Below are 12,226 nucleotides of genomic sequence, written 5' to 3' on the forward strand. Positions count from 1 at the left end.
CTATTTGTCCTTATAAGTTTTCTGTTCTGATACAAAAGTGAGCATTAATTATGTACCCTTCCCCTCACCTCAAACATAATAACTATGATTTTAGAAGTTGCTCACTTTATCTCAAAATAACTTGCCCAAGCTGATTTTTTTTTGGGACACAGCGACATTTTCCAAAAACATTTCATACTGGTGCCTGCCAATCAATGCTTCATTATTTGGTTTGACTTGGATATGACCTTGGGGCAGTGCTAAGGCATCAGATTCATAACCTTTGGTTGCTAACACAACTGTCAGGTAAAATAGTTCCTCTTTATTCACTCCGTGAAATCCACTCTTAGGATCATCATAAGCTATATTTCTGTCAGTATCAATACGTTGACATATTCTCCAATTTTGGACATTGTTCATGAAACAGAAAAGGCTGAAACTTAATGGGCGTGCAAACGTATTAGTAATCGAAGAGTGTCACGCTGGAAAAGCACAGCTGATCCAGTACCACACTTTTTGACTCTGATCTCCAGCATCTGCAGTTCTCACTTTCGCCCAGAGGTATGAGTAATGCTGACATGAATGAGAAGATGATTAGATTAGACTTACAGTGTGGAAACAGGCCCTTCGGCCCAACAAGTCCACACCGACCCGCCGAAGCGCAACCCACCCATACCTAACACTACAGGCAATTTAGCATGACCAATTCACCTAACCTGCACATCTTTGGACTGTGGGAGGAAACCGGAGCACCCGGAGGAAACCCACGCAGACACGGGGAGAACGTGCAAACTCCACACAGTCAGTCGCCTGAGTCGGGAATTGAACCCGGGTCTACAGGCGCTGTGAGGCAGCAGTGCTAACCACTGTGCCACCGTGCCGCCCATAAACTGCGTATTCAATTGAAAACAACTTCATTAAAAATGAGAAAAAAGATCAAACTACAATTATGAAACATTCAGAATACATTTATTACACTCCAGGATTGCATTGTGCATTTATTCATAATACATTTAAAGTTTTTCCACAAATCAAAATCTCCATTATATTGCCTCAGTCTGTTCCTTCCAGCATCAATGGCAAGGCTATTAACTATTTAATAAAATACTGTCAAGAGAAGTTTGGCCATATTATCCTTTCATGATAAGATGACTTGTGCCTTTTTATATCTGTCGCTACAGTAACATTCATAAATAACTCAATGTTCATTGTGAAACGAAGGCCACAACCAGGTAAGCCATAATCTTATTGAAGGGCACGCCATGCTAATAGGGCTAAATGGCTTATTCCAACTTCTAATCGATATATTCCACTCATGGAATTACAGGGAGGATAAAGTGGGAGGGACAATCCCTGTACTGGTGTGTTTGTTATAGAAACAAGTGCCTGCAACAGAAGAATGGCACCAATGCTGGCTTCCACATGCACACCGGATTCCAGAACTTGTATTGTGATTGACGGATCCATCGAGCATCTGTGCAAGGGGAGTTAATTCTGTATATCTGCTGTGTGACTGGTTCCAGTGTAGAAATTCAGCAGACCCTCTTCCTCCTGCCTCAACCCCAGCTTCGTTATAACATTTAACATCATTAATGGAAAGGTAACAGATGGATAATGCAGATTCAACAAATGTGAGTTCCTCCTAGGAACCAGGAGCACCAATGTGAAAATTCCCAACCAGCCAGTCAGGGTCCATTTCACTCCAACCAGCACCTTTAATCCTTAATGCCTGGCACCAGCTTATGGAAGAAAAATACCAATCCGAGTTCATATATTTGCCTTAGGTTTTAAAATGACAAGAGAGGTTTCCCTTCAAAGGCCACCACAGTGTCAAAATCCCACCTCGGTGATAAATTAATTCAGCACTCCATCTCGTTACATATACTCAGTGGCTCTGAATTCCCTTCCTTGTGGTTGTGAGGGTTGAAGAGAGGATAGAGTTTCACTGTGAACTTGTCCTGTATGGTGTAGATAGGACACAGGTCTTCAGCATCATAAAAGGATAGCTGTCCCTTCTCATAATTCAGATAGACACGGATGATGCGGGGCTTGCGTCGGAGGGGGAGGATCTTGGCACCAGACTCATTGACATTGACTAGGTTCCCATTGACCATCTCAATCACCCAGTAGCCATCTTGTGGCGTCAGGTGTTTAGTTATTGCCCGGTCGGCAATTTCGCTGACCACCCCAATGACACAAGCGGTATTGTTGCCCAGCAATACGTCCCAATAGTGCTGCCCTGACAGGAAGCCAACATCGGCCAGAACACAGAGCCAGTGGTTAAAGCGATGGGGCACGAATGAAGAGTCCCGACGTTTCTCACCATCAATCACACTGATGAGATCCTTAGACAGAATGAGTCGTGGATGTGCTGTCTTAGGATCCAGTTTCAGAAATTCTCTGGCTGCAAGATACACATCCTTAGTTAACAGAGACATTCAGTGACTGGACACATTCTTAGGTTCAGCTAGTCTTACCTTGGAGCCGGCAGCAGTCGGAGGGTAGAGACCTGGGAAGCGGTAAGGGGCTAATCAGCATCTGGTGAGAGTGACCATGAGATTCAATCGAGATATTACAGCCAACCTGTTTAATGACTGGCTATTTGAGTGGTAAGGATAACTCTTTAATTTTCTGACTCTAATTAAATAACCTGTCGAATTATGGTTTCTAGTTAATTATTAGTGTGTGTTAGTGAGAATTGCATTTAGTTTTTTTTAGTGGCTAAGGCTTGGGTAAAAAGGGTGAAGGCCAGTTCCTTCAAGCCGCATGTTCCATCTGTAACATGTGGGAGTTCTTGATTACTGACTGCATCGATGAGCAACATGTGTGCGGGAGGTGCTGTCAGTACCTCCAACTCAAGTGCCAGGTTGTGGAGCTTGTGCGAGGTCTGGAGGCACTGAGGAACATCCAGGAGAATGAGAGTTAAGTGGACAGCACGTACAAGACTGTGGTCACCCCACAGCATAAAAGGGTCCAGGAGGGTAGAGAATGGGTGATCATTGCATGCAGCTGTAAGGTGAGGCAGATAGTGCAGGAGTCCCCTAAGGCTATCCTAATAGCCGACAAGTACGCAGTTCTGACGACGGGGATAATGCTTCAGGGAATTGTAGCCAAAGCAAAACCCACAGCATGGTGGGTCATTCAGCTATGCAGAGTGGGACAGAAAGCAGCAGTGAGGACCGCAGTGATAGGAGACTCAATCATCAAAGGAAAGGAGAGGTGTTTCTGCAGACACTCTACTGCCAACAGAATTGTATAGTGCCTCCTTCGTGCAAGGGTCCTGCAGGTTACTGAGCTGCTGCAGGGCAATTGGGGTGGGTGGCGTTGATGTGGGAAGGGAACCAGCCAGTGGTTGTGGTAGACGCTGGTTCCAACAACATAGTTAAAAAGGGAGTTGAGGTCCTGAAGGCTGAAGTTAGGGAGTTAGGAGCCAGATTGAAAGCCAGAACCTCAAAAGTTAGTAATCTCTGGATTACTACCTGTGCACATGCTTGTGAGGCTAGGATTGGCAGATTAGGCAGTTTAAAAATGGGAGCTAAGGAGTGGTGTAGGAGGGAGGGCTTTAGATTTCTGAATAGTTGAGACCATTTCAGGGAAGGCAGAACCTATTTAAGACGGACGGTCTTCATCCAAACAGTGAAGGGACCAATATTCTTGCAGGCTATTTGCTATCAATATTGGGCGGACTTTAAACAAGCGTGGTGGGGGGATGGGGGATTGGATGAAAACCTAACAGGAGGTTCTCAGTGAGCTAGAGTGGGTGAGGGCTTCTGGAAAAAGAGAATCAGGGTATTAAATAAAAAGCAAGAAGAAGCTGAGCAGCATAGCACTAAGATGAGTGGAAACTAAGTAGTGACAGAAAAAGAGAGAATGTTTGTTTAAAAAGAAGGATTTTCCCGGTGGAGGAGATAGGATATTAAAGATAGAAAAATTTGCATAATGTCACTTCATCTAAATGTTTGCAGTATTTGAAACAAGGTAAACGAGTTGATGGCACAAACTGTTGCAACTGGGCATAATTCAGTAGTTATGACAGAACCGTGGTCACGAAGGACAGACACAAAGGAAAGGGGAGGTGGTGTAGCTCTGATATTTAAGGATTACATCAGGGCAGTAGTGGGAGATGATTCTATGCAGAAAAAGGTTGAATCAATGTGGGTGGAAATTAGGAATATTAAGGGGAAAAAGTCACTGATAGGTGTAGTCTATGGGCCACCAAATAATATCACAGTGGGCAGGCAATAAACAAAGAAATAACTGATGCATCTAAATATGGAATGGCAATTATGGAGACTTTTAATCTACATAGTGAGTATTCAAACCAAGTCGGTCAAGCCAGCCTTCAGGAGGAGTTCATAGAATGTATACACAATAGTTTCCTCGAACAGTATGTAATGAAACCTATGAGGGAACAAACCATCCTAGAATCTGATCCTGTGCAATGTACCAGGAATAATTAGTGATCTCATAGTTATGGGATACTCTTGGAAGGAGTGCTCAAAGATAGAGGGTGAGAAGGTAAAATTCAAGCCAGTATCAGTATCTTGTGCTTAAACAAAGGAGACTACAATAGGATGAGGAAGGAGTTGGCTAAGGTAGTTTGGGAGCAAAGACTATATGATGGGTCAATTGAGGAACAGTGGATGACTTTGAAAGCAACTTTTTACAGTGCTCATCAAAAGGATATACACATGAAACGGAAGGATTGCAGGCAAAAGGATAATCAGCCATAGATGGTTATGGAAATAAATGAGGGTATCAAATTGAAAGTTAAACATTCAAAGTGGCAAAGGTGAATGGGAAACTAGAGGACTGGGAAATCTTTAAAGGCAGTGTAGCACTGAGATGACTGGAAACTAGGAAACAGAAAAAGAGAGAATGTTTGTTTAAAAAGAAAGATTCTTCTGGTGGAGGAAATAGGATTTTAAAGATAGAAAAACTTGCATAACAACACTTCACCTAAATGTACACAGTATTTGAAACAAGGTAAAAGATTATGAGAGCAAACTAGCCCTGAATATAAAAAGATAGTAAAGATTTCTAAAATATAAAATGAAAAAGAGTGGCTAAAGTAAACATTGGTCCTTTAGCAAACGAGAAGGTGGATGTCATAGTGGGAAATGAGGAAATGGCTGAGGCCTTGATTGAACTGGTATTGTGTGTCAGTCTTCACAGTGGAAGACACAAATAACATACCACTAATTGATGACAAGCAGGCTATGGCAGATGAGGACCTGTACAAGATCATTATCATTAAAGAGGTAGTGTTGGACAAGCTAATGCGACTAAAGGTAGAAAAGTCTCCTGACCCTGATGGAATGCATCCCAGGGTAATAAAAAGGGGATGGCAGGAGAAATAGCAAGTGGTAATTTACCAAACTTTGCTCAACTCTGGGGTGGTTCCAGCAGATTGGAAAACAGCAAATGTGACTCCAGTACTTGAAAAAGTAAACAAAAGATAAGTAACTATGGTCTGTTAACTTAATGTTGTAATAGGGAAAATCTTAAATCTATCATCAGGGAAGAACTAGTGAGATATCTAAATAGAAATTGTCCCATTTGGCAGACACAGCATGGATTAATGAAAGGCAGGTCACACTTAACTAATTTACTGGAATTCTTAGAGGACATTACAAGTGCAATGGACAACAGGGAACCAGTGGAGGTGGTACAGTTGGATTTCCAGAAGGTATCCGATAAGATACCACACAAAAGGCTGCTGCATAAGATAAAGGTGCCTGGCATTATGAGTAATGTATTATCATGGATGGAAGATTGGTTAACTAATAGAAAACAAAGAGTAGGGATAAATGTGTGTTTTTGGGTTGGTGATCAATGGCTAACGGGTATGCCTCAGGGATCAGTGCTGGGACCAAAATTGTTTACAATTTACAAAGATGATTTAGAGTTGGGGACCAAGTGTGGTGTGGCAACATTCGCAGATGACACTATGATGATTGGCAGAGTCAAGTGTGCAGAGGACACAAAATCTGCAGAGGGATATAGGTATGTCAAATGAGTGGGCAAGAGTCTGTCAGATGGAGTACAATGTTGGTCAATATGTGGTCATTCATGTGGTCATGTGGGTTGTCCTTCTGCATGAATCACAAAACATTGGTTAGTATGCGCAGCAGGTAATTAAGAAGGCAAATGGAATATTATCCTTTATTGCGAGAGGGATGGTGTTTAAAGATAGGGAGGTTATGTTTTGATCAAATTACTGCAGATGCTGGAATCTGTGCTGAAAACAACAAATGCTGGAGATCACAGCAGGTCAGGCAGCATCCAAGGAGAGGGCAAGTTAACATTTCATGTCTAGATGACTCTTCATTAGAACTGAAGTGAAGTGTGGAGGGACAGCAGTTGTGCAGACTTCACTTCAGTTCTGATGAATGGTTATCGAGACTCAAAATGTTAGCTTGCTCTCCTTCCATGGGTGCTACCTGACCAGAGGTTATGCTGCAGCTGCAAAAAGATGCTGGTGAGGCCACAGGAGGAGTACTGTGTACAGTTTTGGATCCTTACTTGAGATAGGATGTACTGACACTGAAGGTAGTGCAGAGAAGATTCACTAGGTTGATTCTGGAGTTGAGAAGGCTTCTGTCTTATCTATTCCCTTCATAATTTTACATGTTTCTATAAAATGTGCCCTCACTCTTAAATTCCAAAGTGTATAATCTCTGTTCAGTCAATCTCTCCTTGTAATCCAGGATCATGCTAGGGTGTTAAACAGTTACTTCACATCTGTTTTCAGTTTGGGGGAAAATGCAGAAGATAGACAATGAAATTCTTGAACAGCTTAGTATAGGGAGCGAAGTATTCGGGTTTTTGGTTGGCTTAAAAATGGACAATTTTTTTTCTATCCCAAGCAGCTGTAGAAGATGAGGAGGGAAATTACAGGGGTTCTGCACCAAATTCTTAAGCATTCTGGCAATGGGGAGCTGCCAATTGATTGGAAGACAGATAAAGTTGTTCCACTCTTCAAAGAAGGTGGTAGAGATAAATCAGGGAATTACAGAGCAGTGAGCCTTACATTAATTGCAGAGAAGTCTGAATTAATCTCCATTTTGTAAGGCAAGGTTTGATCAGCACTGCTTTGTTAGAGGGAGGTCATGCCAAACAAGTCTAACTGAATTTTGAGAGGAGGTGACCAGATGTGTAGATGAGGGTAGTGCAATTCATGTGGTTTACATGGATTTCAGCAAAAGTTTTGACAAAGTTCAACATGGTAGTGTTATGAAGGTGTAGATGAGTACTGTACCTTTAAGAAAGAGTGGAAGCTGGCACGGACCGAGGCACAGTATGCTGAAAAATTTTAAAATGTAACATTTGGTTGAAACAAATAGCTGGAGCTGCACTGCCATGATACAAAACAAATTCAAATTTGGCCAGTTTAAATTATGCCCCAGATACAAAATCCAATCAAATTTTAATTTTACTGTTTTGGATGACATCAAACCAATGAAATGATCCGATGTTTTGGGGTATAATATCAGACATTTTTCACAGTTAGGGGGAAGAACAGCAAAGAGCTGCCAAGCACCAACGTAACAGCCAGCAGAACAGCTCTTTGAAAGGTACCTGTCCATAAGAAATTTGTGCAGCAGAACACCAAAGCTGACCTAGAGAAATCCACAGAGAAAGTTTGATTAAGAGAAAGGAGTATAAATGGTTGTTGTTTAAGGTTCTCTTTTGGATTTAAAAAAAAAATTAAAATTGCTGAATTTTTTTCTAAGTTAGTGGTTTTTGGGATAGTTCTTTGCCACTCGAAATTTAACTGAATATGGCGCGGGGTGAGCTTTTCTGTGTGGTCAGTTTAAATTATAGCAGAAGGGTTTACCCAGTGTCCTAACAATAGACTTATAAAGAAGGTAAACACACATGGGATCCAGATAACTTTGAAAGTAACTGGATCCAAAAGTAATTGGAGAGAGGGTGATGGTAAGAAAGCTGTTTGTGATTGGTGATCAGTGTCTACTGGTGTACTACAGGGATCAATGTAGGGTCCCTTTATTATTGAGGATATGGAAGTAAATGTGGAGGGAATGATAAGTCTGCTTATTTATGACATGAAGATCAACTGGGTGATTCATACTGAGGAAGGAGGCTGGGTTATAGGAGGATAAAGATGTCTTGGTCAGATGAGAGGGCAGATGGAACTTAACCCTGACAAATGTGAAGTCACAAGACAAGAGAATACTCAAAGAATGGCAGGACTCGAAGAAGTTCATTGAATGAGAAGTTTCTTTGGGTGCTTGTTCACAGATCCCTGAAGGCAGCAGGACAGGTTTAAAGGATAATTAAGAAGGCATACTTGACACTTGCATTTATCAATCAAAGCTCAGAATATAATTGCAGGGAGAAAGAAAAATCTCAACACCAGCCACTACTTTATAAATATATGTACTTTTACAATGTCTTAGATACATTTACAATGTATCTTATTTCAAATGTTATTACATCTGAAATGTTCAATGAGACAGATTGTGTTCTGAAGCTCGAAGGAGCCAGAGGGCTCAAGAACCATGGTGTAGGCCTTCTGTTTGAAAACTGCTGTCAACAAATGCTTTGTAATTGGTTAGTTTTTTTTAAATGATGTGATTATTATTGTTTTGTTTTAATGGTATTTAACCATTAAACTGATTGGGATTGTAAAAGTGTTCAGAAGTAGAACTTACCCAAAAAAAAAGTTTTTCTGTATGTACCAGTGTTGATATTCAGATTTGTGTGTGTCATCTGGACCCTGTACTTTGATGTTTACATCAAAAATTTTGAATTCATTCAAGGGACGTGGGCACCACTGGCTAGGACATCATTTACTGTCCATCCTGAACCAGCCAGAAGAGACAATCACATGGAGGCCAGCCCAGGTGAGGAAAGCAGAATTCTTTCTGTAAAGAGGATTAGTGAAACAAATTGATTTATTTTAAACCACCAATCAAAAGTGGTTGTTATGATATTGAATACAAATTTCACAATCTGCCTAAAGGGATTTACACCTCTGACCCCAGAACAATAGCCAGGAGGTCTGGCTTACAAGTCCAGTGACATTACCACCATGTACTCATTGAATTGAAATAGCTGAACAGATGGCAAACTTCCTTGGTTGAGTGTTCAAACATTTGATTCGTCTACTTAAGACTATAATATATTCAGTTCTAGAGGTTTCATTGATAAGCTTTCGCAAAACATTATGTATGTTTGGGTGAGAACTAAAATCACGAAAACATTCAATCCAGGAGAAGCTGTGGAAATGGTCATTGAGCTTTGTTTGATTGTCAATTCTAATTGGATTATATTTTTGTGAAGTAGAAATGGAGTAAGTTTTTAAAAAAACATATTTATGACTACTTAAAAGGTCACAGTTTTAAATGGAATTTGAATGGCTCGGGTGAGTGCCTGACTGGTTTATGAGCTCCAAGATATATTACAAGTGGAAGCTGAATGGATGTTTATTTTTCTAAAGTGACACAAGCATTTCAAAGACTTTTCAGTTTTATTACCAGTTCTTGCCAGGGCTTTAGATTAGTCTCTGTGGAGAAATATAAAGGGGTATGCAATGGACATGCCAAATATGTAGCTGAAAATGTGTTGCTGGAAAAGCACAGCAGGTCAGACAGCATCCAAGGAGCAGGAGAATCAATGTTTCGGGCATGAGCCCTTCTTCAGGAGCTCATGTCCGAAATGTTGATTCTCCTGCTACTTGGATGCTGCCTGACCTGCTGCACTTTTCCAGCAACACATTTTTGGCTCTGATCTCCAGCATCTGCAGTCCTCACTTTCTCCATGCCAAATATGTAGACTGAGGAGAACAGCGGAGGCATGTAGGGTATGAAAAGGGAAGGGTACACGGGGTTTGGGCTAGAAGCCTAACAATCAGGTACAGAACAGTTCCAGTGTTCCAATGGAAGGAACCATGTTTTCTAATCATCCTCTCCTTTGTACCCATCTTAGACTGTTTGATGAGTCAGAAACACTTACTCAAGCCTGCCGATAAACTGTGCAGTAAAAATAACGAGTATGCATGTCGAACCAGGAATGGGATTTCAGAAATTACCCAATTCACATTTCCTACTTCAAAAGGCAAAACCAGACTCACTGACTTTCTACCTTTTAGGAGTCCTTCTCTGAGCATTGGGCCAGACTCAGTTTTTAAGAGACCTCCATTATTCGTTAATTCAAAGTTCATTCAGCACAAATGACATACTCAAACAATTCTATTGTACACAGCCAGATCCCACAAACAGTAAAAGATTACTGACCAGATAATCTGCGAACGACATTGACCGAGGATAAAATATTTGATAAAAGAACCCGAAGAACTCCCCTGCTTCTTTCCCAAATATCACCATGAATCTTTTACAACCACAAGGGCAAAAAAAAAAGGACTTTGATTTAGCGACTCATCCGAAAGACTGTGCCTCTAATAGTCTAGCACTGCCTCAGTATTGCACAGCTACTTATATTAGACTTTACACTCAAGTCTCAGGAGTGGGCTTGAACCTACAAGCTTCTGACACTGAGCCATATGCTGCAATATCCACTGTGTAATAAATTCATTTACAGCACTGTGTCTGCACGCAAGAGACTGGTTGATCACATACCTGGTACTAATGCTTTAAGTTTATCCCAGATTTCAACGTAGTGGAAAGGTGTGATGATAGAGTTGGTACACAGCTCAGTTGGTTCATCTACTGGTTTGACATGCTCCTGTCTACACCTGGAAAAGAGTAACTTCACAAGAATGTTACAACAACCTAATGCTTTACAAAAACAAAATCTTCTAAATTTCTCCAGTAAAAGCAAATATTGTGGACTCTAGAAATATGATACAAACACAAAATGCTGGCAGCATCCGTGGAGAGAAATAGAGTGAATGCTTCGAATCAGGTATGACACTTTAGAGGGAGTGAGCTTTTCCAGAATTCTGTGTTTGTATCCCTCAAATTTCTCATCTCAAGTTGGAAGAGACAGGTAGCCCTTGAGCACAGTGTCATACAAGCTTGTGACAATGTTGTCAAGGCAAACCAGACCAAGTCTGAAATTAGTCACAGAACATTTCAAAGATGTTTTACAGCTAAAACGTACTCCTTGTTTTGAAGTACCTTTACAGTTTTGATGCAATATGCATACCTCTTTAAAGGGTGATGGTTAAACTTTTGCTAATATTGCCACGTGCTCAGGATATGAAGAAATCATCCCATGATTTTGAGCAGTTCGTGAGGAGTAAGATCCAATGCTAGTTACCACCATGGTACCCACAGTTCAAGGAAGAAAGCAACACAATATAAGAACAACTAATATCCTGAGCAGCTGACTTTGTTTCAATATACTCAAATAAGTTAAGTGATTAGAGATTTCAAGGGTGATGCAATATTGTATCTCGGTGAAGATGCTAATCCATCTATTGGTCCACTACATAAGTGTCCATTCACATCCCACACAAGATGAATGCCAAATTGAACAAGATAGAAAGAGATGATTTGGTTAAAAGATCCAGTACCACAGACTAATGTAATACCAACATGATTGTCAATAACAGCAGCTGGTTATTTTTGAATTTGTTCAGAACTAAGACATATAAATCTGGCTGTGGCACAATGCTCTCAGAAAATTCTATACTTTAGAATCTCAATCCCAAATTTATGATTGCCAAATTCTTCTTCAAACCCATACTTTGGGCATTGGTTGGGACAGAGAGATCCTTCTTAGGAACTAACAACACTCCATACTCCCTTCGTGAGATATTGCTCATAAAGGTTACTGATTGAACTTTCCATAAAACAGGATATTTTTCAACAATTTATAGACTTGATGGTTGCAAGATACCAGGATGCTTTTGCAAAGAAGACAGCATCGCCATCACAGGCACAAAGTGGAGCATGACAGAAATTTGTACCTCCTGATAGAAGCTGCATGCAGAGAAAATTTGATGTTTAGTAGTTTGAAACGGAATACCAATACTCCACAAATTAACTTTTTGGATCCAACAATTCTGATACAAACATTTTTCCTGATCCCGGTAAGCTAAAGATGTCAACGCAATGGCCATTCTACAAGATAAAATGATCTGCAACTCTGCCTCAGTATTTCTAATACCCTTACTTTCAATAGTGCCCGGAAAGCCTCTCAGTTATTTATGAACTTCTAATCTAAATTTTTTTGTTGGCAGGAGGATCTAGTTTTTTAAAATGACTTTGAAATGTCTTTAACTGAAGCAACTGATACATCTTGAAATAGACTTAGA

General features: G+C 40.6%; 1 protein-coding gene across 4 annotated transcripts in view; it reads right to left on the reverse strand.

Moving 5' to 3' along the window:
- Positions 1-947: 947 nt before the first annotated feature.
- The window catches only part of LOC132832462 (zinc-binding protein A33-like), a 41,149-nt gene continuing 29,870 nt past the window's right edge, over positions 948-12,226 (reverse strand). For 3 of the 4 annotated variants that reach the window (XM_060850488.1, XM_060850486.1, XM_060850487.1), the window contains 2 exons: positions 10,584-10,699; positions 948-2,383 (listed from right to left, as the gene is read on the reverse strand). In XM_060850488.1, coding sequence (XP_060706471.1) covers positions 1,839-2,383; positions 10,584-10,699 — 661 coding nt within the window. In that variant the 3' untranslated portion in view covers positions 948-1,838. Of the gene's footprint in view, positions 2,384-8,657; positions 8,871-10,583; positions 10,700-12,226 lie in introns of all 4 variants that reach the window. The other variant, XR_009646942.1, reaches the window with a different exon arrangement.

This window comes from Hemiscyllium ocellatum, chromosome 35, assembly GCF_020745735.1.
Source record: "Hemiscyllium ocellatum isolate sHemOce1 chromosome 35, sHemOce1.pat.X.cur, whole genome shotgun sequence".
Classification (NCBI taxonomy): Eukaryota; Metazoa; Chordata; class Chondrichthyes; order Orectolobiformes; family Hemiscylliidae; genus Hemiscyllium; species Hemiscyllium ocellatum.